The following is a 20,079-nucleotide window of genomic DNA, read 5'->3' as shown; positions in this document are numbered from 1 at the left end:
GGTCAACTGACTTCTGTTTTGGGAGGTCTGCAGTCTTCGTTGCTGTAGCGCTCTTAAAATATGCGTTCTGAGAAAATAATGTTGGGTCAGTAGCAGTGTCTTAAGAGTAGCAGTTGTCTGAGAGTCTTGCCTCTGTATTTATTCTTTTTTTTGCTCCCCCCCCCCGCCACGGGGTCCCCAGTGTTTGTTTTGAAATAAACTGTAGTTTACAAAAGGACCTCAAGGGTGGTTTTGTGTCTCTGTGCCTCTTCATGAGAAGAAAGGGGAAAAAACAGCAAATAACACAATGCTCTTCTGTGCTCTGTCCAGAAGTGCTTTTCTCACAATGAGACTGTCTTAACTATACAGGAGTAACTGTTTTCCTTTTCAAAATGGGAATCATCTCAAAGATCGTTTACGTTTATTATTCTGAAGCAGAGGTCATCTTGGCACAGGCCTGAGCACAGCCGTGAAACAGTTACTACTTTGTTTACATGTTGTAGATGAAGTTAATGGGTAACTTCAGTTATGGCATATAACAAAAGGAATTGTAGCTTTTCAATGTAAATAGAATTTAGCTTTACAGATTCTTATGAGCACTCTTCATAAGTGATCTCCACCTATAGTGCTCATTTAACTCTCGAGCTGCTGTCTGCAGTTGCAGATTTTTAGCCCCGTAATGTTTTTTGGATCATTTTGGCCTGGGACACATTTTTCTTCCTCAGACGCACTTGAAAAATTCTCCCTGTTTCAAACACTTTCCGTGTTTGATTAGATCAAACATGCCCTTGCCTACGCCGTACGCAAGGCACGCTGACTTGCTGTTCCTTAATATATCTGAACATGAGGTAAGCTTCTTGTTGGCTCCTATCTTTCGCTTAGAACATCATTGACTGCACATAGAGGGGTTTTATATCTATATTGTTACTTTATCATGATATCTAAAACGGTCTGTTTTTTATCCTTTGCCGGTGTAAGGGCCCATCCTGATGGAAGGGACAGAGAGAAGATTTTTAACTTTCAGTTGCACTAAAGGGTATATGCACTTAATTTTAGACAGGCTTATGCCTTCCTGCTTAAATTATAGTTAAGTATCTTAAAAGCACCAATGGAAAATTAAACCATGTATCCCTGGATTCTGTCTGGTTTTCTGGGGAGGGGAGGGGGGCCTCTTTAGGGCTTCACAGATGTTCATTAAATACAAAATATCAAGTGGTTTAGAGTCCCATGACTTTCCTTTCTGTCATCCAGTGTGGTAATCTCAACATGTTATTTCTATTCCAGAGAGGCCAAACACAGTCTCCACCACCCCCAAAACCTCCATCTCCTAGCTTTGAATTGGGTTTATCTAGCTTTCCTCCATTACCTGGGGCTGCTGGCAATTTAAAGACCGAAGACCTTTTTGAAAACAGACTGTCCAGTGTGGTAATAGGAACGTCAAAAGAAAGAGTGAGTAGTCAGTGTGCATTTTCGGTGGCAAAACAAAGTATTGCGTACCTCTTGCTTTTAAATTTAGTGGCTTATACAGAGAAAAGTACGTGTGGTTTTACATGGGTCATGAGAAATGCTTAAAAAAAAAAAGCTGTCAAATGATGTACAGCTGTCTTCACCACTTGTGTCTTAGAATTTATTGGATCTTCTCTTTGAAATGGTGTGGAATATGTGCACCAGCATAAGTAGTTGTTAATAGCAGAGATTGAAAAATATGCTCTTTGCTGTTCCTGATTGCCTCAAGCTTTTTAATAGACCCAAGTGAAAAATATATGCTAAATTTTCCTTGTTTGAAAATTGGACTTCTGAATTGTATATAGAACAGTTTCAAGTGAAAAAGGCAAACTTTTAAGCACTGAAATATAAAGAACCTGCCTACATAATCTCAGTACACTAGGCATCGTAGCCGGACCAGCTGGATCCAAGAATTATCTTGTCATATTGTTTGGAGAACTTAAAAATATACCAGTATGAGCTGGCAACCACTGCTTTCAAGTTGTAGTACAGATGCAGTTGAAAATTAATGTTCATAGATTTTATTTTTAATAAGAACCACCACTACCACACCATCTGTGAGTGACAGTATGCTCTCCATCAAGTGATAAAACAGTGTGCACTATCGAACAATCTAGGCTATGGAGTCTGTATTGTCTCTTTTGCTAGCTTTAATGTTTACTTGTGTTTTGTAGCTGTACCACAACTGAAAAAGTTAACCCCGGGATATAGCAGAACAAACGAACCTAATGAACACCTAAATTTATATTACTCTTGTATTTTGTCTCTAGAACCAACCAGATACACGTCTTTGGTGCCTGTGCATCAGAGAAGGGTAGGGAGGGTACTTCTTGGAAAGAAAAAGTGGTGAGAGCAGCCTACATCCAAAGCAAGGATTACACAGACAGGCTGTATATTCTGTCTCCTGCAAGTGGCAGTAGGGATAGCTTTGTTCCAGAGCTGTGTTTATGGGGAACAGCCATGGGCAGAATGGACAAGACAGTGCTTAACAGAGCAGTGTTGAACTAAGTTGAAAGCTCTCCTTTCATACAACTGTCTGCCAGTACTCCAGTGTAGTCTGTTCCTCTTCGCTAAGATTAACCATGCAATCTATTTTTAAATATTTCGCTTGTATTATTTCTGAAGCGTTTTTTTAGCTAGCGTATTTCAGGTTTTAAATGTATAGAGCCAGCATTTGGTATTGCTACTACAGCTTAAAATCCATTGTTCCTCCAGTTACAAATCTAGTATTTGCTTTGCACTATAGTTGATTTCGTGAACCTTCGCTTCTCTGTCCTGTAGAGGCAGTTTTAATATAATTCAGGCATTGTGGTTTTATGGTAGTGCAATGCACTGTCACACTTCAAAACTACTTCTGATTTCCAGATTTCTGTTTCTGCCTCACATGGGTTACTGTTTGTGCAGCTGTGTGTAAGAAAGGGATTGCACTGTCTTTCCCTGTTGGCATTAATAATAAAAAGATAGTAGTAACTGACTACAAAGAGTGACTGTATTCCAGGTAAGGTGTTGAGACAGCTCAATTGAGTATAAAGTTGGGACCTTGCCATTTATACTGGCTGCTTTTCATCTTGACCTCAGCGTTTTTTCACATGTCGTAGTACTCCTGAAGCAGATACGTAGCACTACTCTTGTTTTATAGATGCACAAGACCTATGTACAGAAGCTGAGTGAACTTAGGTTGCATAATTTCCAACCATTCCTACCCCGGCATCGTTCTTTCTGCTCTTCACTTTGCAGTGCTCCCTTTCAGATGTAGCTTTGGGGAATGACGGAGTTGATTATCCCACTTTTTTTTTTTAAACTAGGAAACTGCAGCCCTGTGAGATCAGGGGCTGAGTGTTCAGGCCTAGGAATAGCACTTGCATGTCTGCTTCACTTGAAGCTATTCACACGTAACCGTGTACCTGCAGGTTTCAATGAACCTGGGCCATAACGCTCAACACCTTCTAATTTTCAAGCCCTTGTACATACTACTGTAGTGAATCAAATCACAGAAGGTGTTCTTTTATTTCTAAGCATCCACCTCTTAAGATTTTACTTTGACTCAGACAAGGCTTACATCCACTATAGTAATCTGTGGCGCCTGGTTTAAAACAGTGTCATCGAATACCCTTTTCCTTTCTAGCAATGGCTATGGGAGTCTCATGTTGTGTGACCTTTGAATGGTGGTTGATGTTGGGGGAGGAAGGTGGCTGTTTTGTCGTTTCTGTGCTCTTCCCTTGCCCTTCAGCTTACAAGAATCGGTTCTGGTACTAGAATCAGTGTGGTCAGAACCTATAGGAAAAGCATAGACTTCTTAAAGCAAATGAAATAGTTAAATTGTCAGAATTTTGGTGTAAAAAGTCTTCTTTCTCTTTTCCTCCCACTTTGTAACAATTTAAATGCCTGTGTGTATATTGAACCCTCTTGGGGTTTATCTGGAAGGACAGTTTCACGTGGCACTAGAAAACATTTTTTGAGGGCTATGGAAAAATAAGCGTATGGTTTAGTAGCAAATCACATCATAGCAAAAGAAAAGGGACTTTTAAGATGGCTGTCATACCCTAGTTTACAAAAACTTGTTTTTTTAGGGTTAGGATTTTTTTTTTAGCACCTACTTATTGGTAAGATGCTTAGTTAGAGCTCTGCAGACGCCAGTCCTTAGCGCATAAATCTGGGAGAGTTTCTTCTTGGTAGGTGAACTATAGATGTGTAAACAAGTGCAAAGCCTACTTTGTCACCATCAGATGCAAAATTCCCAGGTTGAAAAAAATGATTTTTGTCATCCAGGTATGTCCCAAAGGGAACTAAGCTTCAGGCTTCTTGGGAAAGAGCCACAGTGTAGGATCTGTTTGTCAGTGTTTCTGAACAATTGCAAAGGAAAAAAGTTATTTGCAATACGTATATCAGAGCCTTCTGTATCTTCCTGTAGTCAATTCACCCTTATAAATCAACACGTAAATTGTTTCCTTGTATTAATTTTCAGGGAAATCGTATTAATTGGATACCATGATTGCTGTTTTATGCCCTAATGTGTTTGGTTTTTTTTTCCTTCAGAACCTAAATGTGGATGCAAGTACAAACACTATTCCATCAGGAATTCCTCGAGAGCCGTTGTTGCCAGTGTCTTCTACATTGCCCAGGACATTTGAAAGGTCTCCTTCGCCATCCCAGTCTTCTGAGTAAGGACTTAATTACATGGCTATAATTATTCTGCTCTGAATCACGTTTGCCTTTTCCATCATCAGAAGGCTAGATGGAGTACTGTAAATGGCTATTAAAACATGAATCAATAAAAAATAATATTTCATGTTGTGTACACATATTTGTGCAGCAAAACTTAATTTCAGAACAGTATCATAATAGTGCACATTCAGCAGATGAAACATAGTGTTTTTAGTGTTATATTTTAGTCTCAGCAAGTATTTTAAAAACTTAATGAATGCCTTCCTATCTTGCATTCAGATGGGTCTGAAGCACAGACGGTAAATCCCCAATACTGTGAGCAATGTGATTGTCCATACAGTAAACGTTTTCAGTGCGTCTTTATTTGGAACTTGCAAATTAAATTGAATAAGGTGTGTGAGTAACAGGAGAAAGAGCTGAATAACGATATACTATCAAAATGTCACAAATTCTAGGTTGTGTCAAATTACACGTTAATATCCTTTTTTATAATAGCATTTTTAAATCTAGTCATGCTGTGTTAGGCAAATTGCAGCTGTAACTTCCTCGTAGTCATCATCAAAGAAAGTTTTAGATCCCATATTAGATCATTCATCTGTCTTGAAGTTTCACTTTTCATGCGACTTGCTTCTTGCTGAATGCTTACAGGGATTCCAAGGTTGTGGATAAACAGCAGAGAGAGACACAGAGTACAGAAAGGCTTTCTTCCACACTCAGTACTGCATGTAAATCGGTACAAGTCAATGGGGCTGCCATAGTAAGTGACCTTAATACCTGATTTTCTCTTAATGGTCTAGTTCGCATTTAACAGTATTGTTTTTGTTACTCTCCAGTGTTTAATCATATGAGCCCAGCAGTCTTAAACTTGCACATTGGTGGTCTATGATTATTTGCGTGATACAGCATGTAATTCATAGTGCAGAAATGTCCAAGATAACTTTTGGTTAGGGACAGTTGTCTGACTTCCCTTCTTAGTTGGTTGTATCCTTGAAGTAGAGGCATTAATATATATGTTGATATTTAAAGCAGGGTATTCATCATTATTCAACTGTTTCATTTAGTGTTAATCAAAAATATTTTGCTGAATCACAAAATCACATTGTTCTGGAATACTGTTCTGCATCTTCCCTTGTCTTGCACTTCATTGTTTGTACAGCTTCTGCTAACTTCTTTAAGTGCAGCAGCCTCTGTGACAAAGACTTTACCTTTTTTATTCATAAAAGTAAATGACTTTTCCAGTCCTCAGGATGCTTTGTTTAACTCTGCCATCCTGTTTGCTTTTGATTTCACAGGAACTGCGAAAACCTAGTTATGCAGAAATTTGCCAGAGAACAACTAAGGATCCTCCTACATTGCAACCCCAGAAAGAACAGAAGCCAAATACTGTAGCATGTGGGAAAGAAGAAAGAAAGCCCACAGAAACAATAGAGAAAAACAGAGAACCTCCTCCTGCAAAGTCGCATCCCGGACAACCCAAAGACCAGAGGAGACAGTCAGGGCGCAGATCGTCCCCTCCAGCCATTGGCAAACGCTTAAATAAAGAACAGAGTACCCCTCCAAAATCTCCTCAGTGAAATTAACACCTGGGAGGGGTTCGAAAAGAGGTCTGCTTCCCACAAATTAAACCCATGTTCCCACTAAGATACCTGAGAATGAGTTGCTGGTTAGGAGCTTGCAGTGATATTAGGCATGTAACAATGCCTGCAAGTTATTTTTCTTCTGTGAAACACTTTTCCCCTCTTGAACAAACATTCTATTTTTTCTGGATATTTCTGGATAGTTGTTCTAAACCTTACATTTAGGTTGGTGCTTAATTGGAGGTGAAGCTTAGTGTGATTATTTTTTTCAAGATGTAAAATATTTGTCTTAAAAAAAAAAAAATCGACTTTTTATTAAGCCTCTCTGTGGCTGTGTGAGTGCAAGCTCTGTATAGTGAGTTTTTTCTAAACCGTTAAGCAGAAATGTGCTGCTGCAATATTTTTAATAAACTGGTCTGCAAGTACATATCTAAAGTGTCCAAAAGACTGATAACGGCAGCTAGTGTGTAGAGTGCAAGGAAGTAGACATATTTTATGAATTAGTATGTGACCTTGAAGATTTCTTTTATTGAGCTGCTGTACCGAGTGTCAGCAAACAAACTTGCACTTTTAGGTTAAACGAGTAGTTGTTTCTAGCGTTTTTAAAAATTTAATCTTTTTTTGATGTTTTGCACACACAAAATGAATCCTACAGAGCACCATAGCGATCTTTCTAAAATATTTCTGTTTTTGACTTACTGCAAGCAAGTAACCATCTTCTCACTCCGGAATAAAACTGATATTATAATTTGCAAATACAAAGCACATTGTGAATAGAAAGAATTAAGTCTGTGAGCTTCTATGGTGGTGAACCATCCTGTTAGTGGATGTTATCAGGAGAAAGCACTGTAGCCTTCTTGTGATAACCTTAGCTTCCCTGTGCTTGTAAGGGAGTTAACTGAGTCAGCGCTGTATGTTCTCGTTACCCCTGTGCTCTGTGTAGACTTTTTTTTTTTAAACTCTGCCCCAAGTGCTCTTTGAAAGAGTTCATATCTCTGTCAGCCTTGTGTTGACATCTTCCTGTAACTACAAGCATTGGCATACGGATTTAAATTTTTCAAGACGTGAGATAATGGTGTTTGTTTTGTGTGGTGGAGGAAGAGATCCCTGATGTTTACCTCTGGGATGAGGTTTCTCACACTTATTTACTTTAGAAGTGATGCGCTTTCTGAAGGACAAGGATGCACTAAATTAGCAAGTTTCTAATAAAGTTGAATATAAATTATTTTTGTTTTAAAATGCCTAAAGTTTTTCTTTAAGTGTTTAAACTGCAGGAAGTTCAGACAAAACTAATTCCTGCTGACTATGACAGTACAGTTTATTCCACAAAAATGTTTATTTAAACAACTGATTTTTTTAAAGAATTATTTCCATCCAATATTTAAAGACTTGAATTTTATTTAAACTTGAAAATGACTTTGCCTTAACTTTTGTACAAGACAGCTTAGAGTTAATGAGGTCTGACCCCGTTGAGGGTTAGCATGAGTGGAATACAGAATTACTCAGTTACAGTATGTATCTATTGTCACTGGTCTTACTGGGTAAACATACTGTAGTACAGGAACTAGCAGCAGTTTTTGTAATATACCTTAAAGATCTTAAACAGTTGATCTTTTTCAGATTGTTGAAAAAAATCTGTAAATGCAAATAGTCAATACTGTATTAAATATGTGCACTTGGAAGTGTGTGCTTTGCTTGTACAGTTGTAAATAATCAGAACATATAAAAAGGTACCCTAAAGAAAAAATCTGATAAAAATTATTGATATTATAAATGTTGCTGTTGAGCTGGATGTAGATAAACTAAATGTTGTGGTTTGAATATTACTTTAATTTGTTGTTTTTTCTTTTTCTTATTTTATTCTGGTGTGCTGAACTGACTCTGCCTCTTCACTGCAAAAGGGAAATGGAACGAAAGTCTTATTTGAAAGCCCTCAAATGTTTTCCGAAGTCCCTCTAAAACAAGTAATTTAACCAATTCAGAAATGTTCTGCAATGTAAATAGTGAATTCTAGCAGTCCAACTGTAACTTTAAGTCAATAATAGAATCAAATTTAATTGGAAAAATATTTAGACTGCTAAGAAAATACACACTGAAGCTTACTTGTCTGCTTCTTTCAAGAATATCAGTCCTTTTCTAAGTGTCTGATTCATAGATCTGTAAAATAATTATAGAAGTTAACTCCTGATAAATTTCCTCTTACAAATATCGATTGGTAACTAGTTGACCTTTTAAATCCAGCTTGTTACAGTGTGCGCTGCAGAATTGGTTAAAATAGGGCATGCTGGAATCTGATCTATTTTTTTTCCTCGTTTGAAAAGAGCACTTTGTGAATGCTGCGGGAGGAGATAGGACTTTGACAACATCACCAAAACCGCTAAAACTAGTTCTGTCATTGGATTTTAATGTGCTTCTCCTTTCCCCAGTGGCAGTGAAAGTGGTAGCTAGATTTGTGTATGATTTAGGCCAGCTGTATGATTCATTTTGTTTGTCTGCTGAAAGTGAAAGGCTTACCAGCTGCAAACAAATCACAAATGGTTACTTACAGCAACTGTGTACAGCTAGTCGTTAATACTCAACTGGTACATAAGGTAATGTATTGAGACCAGCAGGATGTGTTGTGCTGTTCTAATGTATTCTGCTGCCATTTGTGCTAGGTCAATACACTGTAATTACTGCTTACCCAGCAACAGTCTGTTGCACCGAAAGTTTAAACCTTCCTCTGATGTGGTTTTTATAGCTTTTAAAAAAAAAAAAAAGGAAAAAAAGTGACACGCCAAATAGCTGTGTAATATACAACTTATCCTTACTGCATTTTACCTTGAGATTTTTTTTCACTCAATGACAAAATGGAGTTTTCGGGGTAGAGTTGTGAGTTGCATGCAGACTGTTGCTATGATACATATAGCTATTAAAATGTGGCTTTTGAAATGAAAAATCTCCCAAAAGCAGTAGCTGAGTTACAAGTTCAGGGTTACAGTAATTAAATTTGGCATTTTACCTTGTAGGATTGTGTGGTGATGGTTTTCATTTGAAAATATAAAGCAAGTTAATATGGGATCTGAGACTGTTCTTGCAGGAATTTGTTTAAAAAAAAAAAAGCAAACAAAAGTTGTTTTTAAAATGTAATGTGTAATCTTGTTTCAGATCAGTCCCCCACCATGACTTTATAATTTGCCACTTAGAAATCAGTGAACGGTGGCACACTTTTATGTTGCTGCATTATCCTTTTGAGACTTGAGCAGCTGGCGTAGAAAGGCCCTTGTTTGAGTGTGGTGCAGTGTATCACGAGCAACAGCTGACTGTAATGGTGCATACCTATCTCTGTATCTCCTTCGGCTAGCTACAGTTAGGGGGTTTTATGTGCTTTGTAACCTATTACACTAATAGCAGCAGACAATCGAAGATTTCCAAGGAGACCTAACAGCTGCCAATTCATGAAGTAGAAGTGTAATATGGAAGCCTTCTTGAGGGTTTTTGTTTTTGTTCTTCTTCCATTAAGACTGGAATCAAGCTTACATGTAAACTATCAGTAATTTAAGTTTCCTTTTGTGTCATAAAATGTAAAACTGTCTAATTTGAAAAAAAAATGTAGGTTATGAAAAATAAAGATTTAGGCACTGTTGAATTCCTGATTTTTCTTAATTAAACCTTTCTTCAGCAGTATTTTTCATTACTTTGTCTTTTGCTCCCATTTTTGGAAATTGTATATTTCTAATTTTGGGAAAAAAAATCTGTGCTTGGTGTGCTGTTCAGCACAGCTGTTGCAACCATCAGCTAAAGCCATGGAGCAGCAGCAAAGACATAACCATAGTATGACACTGGTGGAAGCAGCAGTACCTATCCCTATTAGGTAATTGTGACTCAATTTATATTAAAAAAAAAAAAAAAAAAAAAACTGAAGTGATATTTGCTTACTGGAGGCTGTTAACCTTATTAGTGTTTTCTTCAGATTCTTCAATAAGGTCCTGACTCAGTCTTAAAGTCTGTATTAGTGTTGTGGTTGCATGGCTCTTGAATCTAGAGATGTCCTGGGATTGTTTTTGGCTTTACTTAGCTTTAGAGGTTTTTACTCCGTTACCCTGTTGTTGCCTGTAAGAAATAAGTGCTTGGATAGTCTCTCTCTAAGCAAAAGATCCTGTTCAGAAATAGTTTAAACGCTTTTTCTTTTTTCCTAGGTTTGTGTCTCTTTCAGCTGTATTTGGCCAAGTTTAACAATGGACATTAGCATTAAAGCACTAATAGTGTATATTAAAATGAATTAAAGCATCTTGGAAAACATCAAAGCATTCTTCAGGCTAGATGTTCTGTAAACCTCCGTGCAGGGTAGGCTGCTGGGTGCTTTATTTCCCTCCTGCCTGCTCAACAGGGTAAGGCCACGCAGGAGCGTCGGTGTACCCCCGCGTCTGCTACGCTGAACACTGCAGGCTCCTCCACGTTAGGAAAGCTTAGCGTGTCAAGCAGTAGGGGTTGGTAGTCGTACTGAGTACAGTAGCTATGGGTAGTCAATTTTCACTTTTGAAGAACAGAGTATCCTTTCTATCTTTAGAACTGTTTTCTATTATTTACAAGTTAAAGATGCATGAAAAATTGTCAGCCGTGTCATAAAACTAGTGTGGGTTCCTTGGGACAAAAAATCAGGGGTTTATTTGTGCACAGAGCAAAAATTAGGCAGTGTGCTGCTCTTTGTATTAGATTATACCATAATGAAGTGATGTTAGATAAAGGTTGCACCAATTTCACGTTGAACAAACTTTTTCACCCCTCTTGAACATGAGGGGAAAGAGTGAAAGGGCAGACTATATGCAGTTAAGTAACTAGGAAGTAATTAACTATCACAGGAACTGTGACTCATTGCACTCTGAAGTTTTTAAAGAAGCCTTAGGATCATAATCTTTTAACTAAAATCAGGGTTTCATGTTCTGTAATGTGCTGTTAGTTTACGAACTTCTCAAGCATAAAACCTCTTACTCTATTGCTTATCATAAGCTGCCTTTTATGGGTGTAACAGTTTTAGCAAAGCGATTTAAACTGAAATTTTGCTGGTTTAAAGGTGCAATTGACGTTACCCTTTTCATCTGTCCTTTCAAAAGGATAAGCTGTGCATCTGTATAAAGCTCTGATGCTATCCAGTTACGGTAGTTCAGTGAGTTACTGCACCATGGAAGCTGTAAGCATCTCATATGTATGTAAAAAATATATATACACTCACACATCTCTTGGATCAATTTAAGTTGATCACAGAATTATACGACAACAGTTGTACTGTTATTAAGCGAGCGTGTACATTACTGTTACTAAACTATTATGCTAAATAAGCACAATGCTACTGCTGTGAAAAAGGTAGCCTGCCCGCGGGGGCAGGCATACTACCCCTCTGGCGTGCTTCCTTTCTCGTGGCTCCCTTCACATGACCACTTACCTGTCTGAAAAATGAACTAGAAAAAGATTTTTTTTGAAATATGTTGGAAGTTACCGTCATACTATCAGCAGTCAGAATATGCAGACGGCACCTAAAGGAGAAGAGAGCTGGTGCCGTTCTTGGCAGCGGAGCACCTTACATCAGCCGAAGTGAGCTGAGAACTTGTACGATTAGCTCATGACAAATGTGAGGTGAAAGGTCTTGGCTTAAATGTAGCCTATCTTGGGCTTATCATACACAAATTGTGTTATCCCGGCTCAGTTGATATGTAGAAACTCATTAAGGTTGCTCGGTTGTATTTGAGCCTTATTTTCAGAATGGGGAGAAGGGAGGAGAAAGGGTGTGGGTTTCTCTTTAACCTTATGGGTATTAGTTGCACAGCTGTATATACAAGCTGTAAATGCGCCAAATCTTAAATATGTTTCATGACGATACTATCACAAGACTCTCTTTGTGTATGTGCTGCGGTGGGGGGAGGGTTGTCTTATACTCTCTTCCCCCAACCCCTCTTAAATTCTCGTCACTTTGAAGAGCAAACTGCTTTGCGTGCCTGTGTTATGCACTTAGTGTGGAAGCCATCCTGCAGTTTGATAGTTTTACATCCCATTTACTGTAGGCAGACAGTTGTCTGCGGAGTAGTAAATCTACCACGGCTAAGAGTGCTCTGAGGAAGGAAGGGATAAACGGATGAATCTGGAGTTGTAAAACGTAGTGACACTGGAAAGATCTATGAAATCAACATGCCAGGATGGAATTACTGGTAGCTAATAAAATGTCTCTAATAGCAAAACTGGAGCTGAAGGCGTAGGTACGCTCTCCGTGCAGTGTCAGATGGCAGCCTGAGCAGAACGAGTGGGTGATGCTCGATGGGCCTCCCAGCCTCGCTCTCGTTCCCATTTCCAAGCGTGTCAGTTTTGTAGGTTGTAGCACAGATGAGAAACCTTCATTGCTCTTGTTTTTTGTTTCTGACCCCAAATTACTTAATTTGGGTCTGCGGATGTTAGCGTGCAGCACGTGTTGGGCAGAGCTGAATCTCTGCAAGGCACTAGCTGGCAGCTCCCTGGAGCCAGGCCCGAGCAGCGTGGGAGGCGGACTGTGCCATGAGGTCTGCTCTGGCTGCAGAGTGGCACGACTGATGCGGAGTAAGAGCGTGGACTGGAGATGGTAGCTGAATGGACTCTGTGGAAGAAGACCTGTTCTCTAAACGATGTTCCTTGGGGACCTGCATTATCTGTGGCTGGCCTTGCCTACGCAGTCTAGCCTTCTGCAGAGGGAGGAATGTGATTTCTCTTCTGTTTCCCTCAGGAGATGGGATGTGTAAAACTAGTCGTTTTCTCTCTCTCAATGTGTTCTCCTCCTTCTCCTCTGTGGTGGTTCAGTGTTGTAATTCTTGAGAGGTGCATCGCTTGTGGAAGATGGCAATTGTTGATCCCCGCTCCTATGAATTATACCTATTTTCACAAATATTAAAGGTGCAGCATCTTGTAACATTTCAGTTTGAAGCTGGATTTTCTTTGTCCCACTTGTCAAAGCAAATTTGATGCTCAAAGGAAGATTATCCCGATACCATATTTCAGTTCGTAAGCTCTAGGTTCCCAGGCTGATATATGCTTAGACTGGCAATCAAATGCCTTCTTAGTAGCAAATCTCGTTTCAAATAAACCTTTGTGTCTGTCTTCTCATTTGAATTAGCTCTTCTCATGGACACCTGAGGTCAGCCAGGCTGGAGAAACATTGCTGCCATATGAATACTTGCTTTCATCCTAGCCTAGAAAATCTAAAGGTGTAAGCACTGGATTGCACATGGGGAAGTTAAGTGCCAGGTTTAGTGGGCATAGAGCTCAAAAATCAACACAACAGGAGATGCTCTTCGGAACTGATTTTTAGTCCGTTAGTAGAGAAGGGGATAGAGGTAGTGAAAGAAGTTCCAAAATGGAAGGTAGAAATGTACAGCAGAGCTGGAGTTAGCGAGTCACACAAACACTGCGCTACATACGTCAGTGTTCAGCTATAGCAGGTGCTGTCAGTAGTTCTGGCTACCTGGAGGCAGCAAACATTGGCTTTGTTTTGGTGTGAAAAGCTTCTATTTTGTTTCTGCATCCAATGATAATTGTCTAAAAAGAGATGTACAGACCCTTTTTGCTGTAACTGCAAGCTGTAGTTCCTGCTGAGGGTTGCTGTTCAGCTGTAAGAGGAGGAGTTGTGAGGTTTCTGGTATCGCTGGCCATGATGTAGCATTTCATTGACCCGAATGTCATTGACTTGATCTGGAGTGCTGTGTCCAGTGCTGGGCTCATGGCGCTACTGGAGCGAGTCCAGCAAAGGCCACAAAGATGACGGAGGTACTGGATCGTGTCTCATACAAGGAGAGGCTGAGAGAGCTGGGACTGTTTGGCCTGGAGAAGAGAAGGCTCGAGGGATCTGATCAGTGTGTATAAATACCCGATGAGGGGGGAGTAAAAAGGATGGGGCCAGACTCTTCTCAGTAGTGCCCAGTGACAGGAGGAGAGGCAATGTGCACAAACTGAAACATAAATTACTATTGTGGAGTCTCCATCCTTGGAGATACTTAAAACCCGACTGAATGCTGTCCTGGGCAACATGCTCCAAGTGACCCTGCTTGAGCAGGGGAGCTGGACTAGACAATCTCCGGAGGTCCCTGCTCTGTTCTGCTACTCAGCTGCTAGCTGGGAAGGGAATTTGTCTTGTTTTGATTTAGTTGCTGTCAGGAAAATAAAAAAACAAAACAGATCTTACTGCTTATTGTGTAATGTTAATCCCCAGTGAGTTCTACCTTGGTTCATCTCTTCAGAGGTGGAGTTTGGCTCCTTGGTTCTTGTTTATCAGCAGCTAGTTTTCAATATAGGTTGTTCTGCCATATTGCGAAATAACAGTTCAAATTTGAACTATTTTATTAACTGTGTTTCAAAGCTGTCAAAAAGTTTGTGATAAAGGTGAGTCTTCTGAAGAGTGTATTAACAAGCAGCTTCTTCTCAGGCATCTAAATTAAATGACTGTATCTGAGTAGAACTTAATTTTCTACTGAAAATGGTGATATTTTTCCAATAATATTTCCCCAAATTCCACTTACCTGCCTCACTCCCATGTCTAAATGGAAACTAAGTTACTTGGATATCTGGTTCAAATTCTGAATATTGACTGTTTTGCAACACTTACCATTGTTGTCCTTTTAGGAGCAAAGCTGGCACAAAACAATGCAGTGGGTAAATCGGGTGAAGTACTGATATGACATGCTAGCGTCTTATAGCAGCACTCAGGACCTACCACTATTACCGCTGAATAACTATCAAATGGTCTTCGTGCCTTGATACTGTGATGTGATGTCTGCATAAAGATGAGGATCTCACTGTTCCTTACAGAACTTCTGTGAGAAAATACGCTGGCACAGGATATGTTTGTCCCTGGCTCCTAAGGCCTTAGGCAATCCTAGTGATTCAGCAGAGCTAGTAGTGTGACCTACAACTGCCTTCAGGCATGTGACAGCATTTCCAGAGACACATCAGAATATGTTTTCTGACTTTTTTCCATTTCTGTAAGAACTGTTGTTGTAGGAGGATGTATAGATTTATAGGATGAGAGAAATGAGGAAACTGTAGAAATTGCTCGTCTTCAAAAAAAAAAAAAAACAAAATAAAATAAAAATAAATCAGTGGCCATTTACATTGGGCAAGGGTGCCGATAACCCAGTTTTGTGGCACTTCTTTCTAGCCCTTTGGCCATCATCGCCATTGCCAAGGCCTCTGTGCTTCTGCCTCTAACGTAACACGCCAGGACCTTGCTCTGTAGGATCAAAGTGCACCAGGAACTTTTTTACTGAAAGGCAGCAGCATGCTCCATGTTACGCATAGGGGACAGAGGCATCGAAGCTTGGAGAGTGGCCAAAGGTTCGCTGCAAGGACGGAGAGGTCAGAACTGAGCACTGAGGTGGTGTCCTGTGCACTGACTGTAACTTCTTTGCAAACCGGACTAGGAGTGGTACTTGCAAACTTTCTTCCATGGAGCTGCGAGCAGTGACAGCTGCTATAGCCAACATAGTGATTTAAAAAAATAAAATAAAAGGTATTGTGTAGTGAACAGAAACAAAGCAGAGTGCAGGGGAAATCATGGTTAGCACCCTGAAGTAAAGAGCTGTCCCAACAAGGTGACTGTATGGGCATCTTGCACTGGGTGGAAACATGAGCACTGTGACTGCAAGACACTTTGCTGTTTTGATGTATAAAAAGACAATCTGAAAAGTTTTGTTGGTCTCCACTGCTTGTTATCATTCTTCCCATCCTTCACCCCAGGCTGCCTTGTCAGGCTGAGCTCAGCATGGTAAAACTCCCAAGCAAGTGACACCAGAAACACCTCATAAGCAGTTAAATGGGAGATTGTGTTAGGCTATTGTCTGCTCTTACAATAATAACGCATAAAAGAGCAAGAAATGTGTGTAAGTTATACACTACTAGCCAGTGGTCGAGACTCAGCTTGCAGATGTACCTAAACTTATTTGTCTACTTACAGTCAGTGGAGATCATCAGATCAATAGTCAACAGAGCCTAGAGAGCTGCTCATTTATGTCTTGATGAGCTGAATTTTGACCGTGCATCTTGATCAGCTTTGTGCAGCTCTTAAGGCTGCACTGAAAGATGAGGAGACTCAGATACATAGCTTATATACACACCTGCATTTGGATGTCTTGATCTGTGAACCAAGCTCAATCAATGTAAACAGCTAAAGGATACACTTCTGCATTACTAAAACAGATTCTTCAGTGGCATGAATGACAGTTAATTGATGGTCTTTGTTTTGAAGTGACTGCAAGTCATAGTATGGTTTTGAATTTGTTCTTATTTCTTTTCTTAAATGCAGATTTAGTCAATACTATGGAATCATTGAATAATTCAGGTCTGAAGGGATTTGAGGAGGTCTCTTGTCCAGCATCTTGCTCAAAGTAGGATTGCATGAGGTTTCTCAGGGGTTTATCCAGTTGGCTCTTGAAATTTTCCAAAGATGGAGGCTGCACAGCCTCTCTGGGTGAGCTGCTCCAATGTTGACTGTCATCATGGGGAAAGAGTTTTTCCTTAAATCCTCATGCCTGTTCTCTCTCATCTTCCCTCAATGCACTGCAGTAAAGAGCCTGGCTCCATCTTAATAATAACTTCCCGTAGGTACCAGGGGGCTGGTATTAGGTCTCCCGAAAGCCGTCCCTTCTCCAGGTAGAACAAGCCCAGTCCCCTCAGCCTCTCTACACAGGGCAAGTGCTCCAGCCCTGATCATCTCAGTGACCCTTCACTAAACTGGCTTCAATTTCTCAATATCTTTGTTAGGAACCCACAACTGGACACAGTATTCTAGATGTGCATATACGTATACATACACACATAGGGGTTTTTTTAAATCTTATTCTGCGCCTTTCCATGATGGAAACTCCCCTGTCAAGCAATCCGGTCCCATGTGGTGCTGATTGTACCCTGCTCCCAGCCTTGTCCCCTACTTTTCTTCTGGCCATCTCTCCTCATCTGCTACCTCCTGCTGCAAGCTGCTTCTCTTCTCAATTCTCAGGGCTGCAAGGAAGGGATTCAAACCCAGCCTGAGTCCATTTTGGACAGCAGAGAAGAGAAGGACAGACAGGGAAGGACTGAAGAAAGTTATGGGGCTGAAGAATGAGGCTTTCACTCCCCTTGCTGCTGGGAGGGTTTGAATCATCATCACACCATACGCTCCTGTGTGCCTCCAGCAGCAGCAAGTGCAGATAGGTTACACCGGACGGCTGTTCTTGCTGTACCTGCTGCTCTGCCAGCCAGTCCGTGCCGGTGGCAAAAATAGATCTGTTGTGCTGAATGTCTCTCCTAGCTAGACTTAGCTTACACGTGATGCTTCACAGACACTGAAGTAAAAGGGTCATTGCCTATCAGAACTTTAAAATCCAGTTTATAAAAAATAACAGAGATAATGGTGTTGGTTTGCATATCAACTGTTATTTAATCCAATGAAGTAAGAGAAGCAGAGGACTTGTAAATGATTTATAACGTCTTCAATGTTTTGACACTTATTTCAGTTGTATGTATTATAGAAACCAAACATCTTCAGACTTAAGAGTGATTTTTGGCCGAAGATGTGTTGCAGTAAACTAACTCTACTAATATCTTTTTGACTGCATCTGAGAATACTTTGCTATATGGAGAAGTTGCTTTCTTAAAGTGTTCTTCTTCTTCAAGGACTAGAGAATTAGCCCTGTCGTATAAATACACTTCTAGCGCATTAAACCATTGACAAATCCGTTGTAGCCATTCTAAACTAATTTGTCTTAAGTGGGCCTCTGATGATTCGATTTACATGAATTTAGTCATTTGGATGTGGCTCAGCTGTCTGTTCAAAGCAAATCATCTGCATGCATCTGCTATTTCTTGCTCCCAGCCCTGGTCTGGGACTCTATGAAAGAGGGCTAACCTCACTCAAATAAGCTCATATTTGATACAGTTGAAGAGCACACATGGGATCAGTTACTGCAGTTCCCTGAGACACTAAGCCCATAGGTCTGTATGGAAAGCATTATTCTTTTAGAAGAGTCTCTTTAAAAGAAATAGCCACTGCTGTTGTTAAATTAACTAAGTATTTCTCAAGTATTCTGTTTCTCCTTGAGGCCATCCTTAAAAAGGGGGATTTGTCAGAGACAGCAAACTGCTACACTATTTAGAGTATATGTATTATTAAGATTATTAAGATTTGTCATTAAATGCGAAATTATCAGAGTCAATCACTTGACCATGGGCAATATGTTTTTTCCCACCCAAGACATTTGCAATCAAAGATTCTTAGGGTCCTTCCTACATTTTATAGTATTTAAACCATTTTCCAATTGCACAAATGTTCTTGGGCATAAATTGCATAGTGGCCAGGAAACCGAGCTTGTCACCTTGCTTTCTAATGGAGACCTTTATGTTCTGCTTCTCAATCTACTTCTCAGTAGGAGGTGCACAGTGAACTATGTGCAAAATGTCAGCTTCCACTGAGAGGGATGCCTAAGCCAGTTGTAGTTAGTGATACGACAAGTAATTTTATGAGGCACTTTGAAGAGAAACCTGCAGTATGTTCTTATATGTAGATATTTCAATCAACACCATGTACTGCACCATCTACTGTTAAATAGACCTAACCTGTACCGCAAATGTTTTTCAGTCATATTGTTGGGACCAAATAAGAGTCAGCTGATTATAGCTGTGGTGAGAGGGGTACTTTACTCTTCCCTGTATCAGGATAGGGTTCCTGGAGGGCAGGATTAAGACGGAGTCCTGAAGAATATCTAGTGAAGTTAGGACGGGGCAAATATTCCTCTGTTGTAGAGTACCTCCTGGCTGGGAATAGAGCATAGCAGCCCTCCCCTATTATTTGAAAGCTGGAGCAGTCAGGTTTCAGCTTTTTTGGGCTCATCAGTCTCCTAAAGCTAAGGGATGGAGACCATGTTTCCAGGTTAGGTGAGCTGGCATGATAGCACTCTTGGTGTCAGGAACCCAGAGTTATGCTTAGTAAACCCAGAGTTATGCTTGCGGGCATGGGGCTACCCAGGGTCGGTGGCTGGTAGGGCTCTTCAAAATAGAATGGTGTAAGTAGGAGATTTCTATTACATCAGTTTGGGTTTATGCAAAGGATTAGCTTGAGCTAACCAGCGCTTAGGCTTCCCAAGGTGGAGGTTCTCTGTTTCACGGTGTTGCTAAGACAGAAATTGCTAAGAATTGTGCTTGGATTCGGAATGGAATTTGGGGGAAATCGGGCCCTGGGGTGCCTTTCCCCGCCACAGCCAGGGAGACTTGGAATCGGACTGAGCTAGAAGATGGATCATCCCCCCGAAGCAAACTATGGCTTCTGGCTGTTGTTGGTGTCCCTGGGAAGATGGGCATCATCATTCACTGGAACAAAGCGTTTGGGAATTTCAGCATTTTTCATTGCACAGAATTATTTTCTAATTTAGATTGCACAAGCTTAAAATGCAAGTGTGCACACGCACCTGAATGTTTCCTTCTTTCTTGAGACTTTACAGTCTTCCCAAATCTGGTTATTAAAATTTCTAAAACTTACTCCCTTCTCCCTGTAGGGTTATGTATTTTCACAGTACAAAACTATTTTCGTTAATACTATATATATAATAAAAATAAAAAAGTGAGAAGGCTTGACCTTCAGTGATTAGGGTTAATGCCGTGAGTGATGAAGGACTTGCTTTGGGAACTGCTGCCTGGTTGCCTATGGCATTTATTGTGCAGCTGATCTAGATCATGCTGGTTCCTTCTGGCCTTCAGTCTACAAATCTCTGCAGAAACACTCCCTGCCCCATGCTCTCTCTCAAGCAGATGGTTAGGCAGATGAAGAGCAGAGATGTGCTACTTCAGCAAGTGGCTTGCTGGTGCCAAAAATTTTAAAAAACAGGTTGGG

The 20,079-nt window shown here is 40.2% G+C and overlaps 1 protein-coding gene across 3 annotated transcripts in view; it reads left to right on the top strand.

Annotated features, from left to right (window-relative positions):
* Positions 1-9,855, top strand: part of LARP4B (La ribonucleoprotein 4B) — a 56,628-nt gene extending 46,773 nt beyond the window's left edge. For 2 of the 3 annotated variants that reach the window (XM_068934316.1, XM_068934315.1), the window contains exons 14-17: positions 1,264-1,428; positions 4,522-4,646; positions 5,299-5,407; positions 5,943-9,855. In XM_068934316.1, the coding sequence (XP_068790417.1) occupies positions 1,264-1,428; positions 4,522-4,646; positions 5,299-5,407; positions 5,943-6,224 (681 nt within the window). In that variant the 3' untranslated portion in view covers positions 6,225-9,855. The remainder of the gene's footprint in view (positions 1-1,263; positions 1,429-4,521; positions 4,647-5,298; positions 5,408-5,942) is intronic. The other variant, XM_068934317.1, reaches the window with a different exon arrangement.
* Positions 9,856-20,079: the final 10,224 nt, after the last annotated feature.

This window comes from Struthio camelus, chromosome 2 (assembly GCF_040807025.1).
Source record: "Struthio camelus isolate bStrCam1 chromosome 2, bStrCam1.hap1, whole genome shotgun sequence".
Taxonomy (NCBI): domain Eukaryota; kingdom Metazoa; phylum Chordata; class Aves; order Struthioniformes; family Struthionidae; genus Struthio; species Struthio camelus.
The sequence above is the reverse complement of the archived record's forward strand: the minus strand, read 5'-3'. Positions and strand labels throughout refer to the sequence as shown.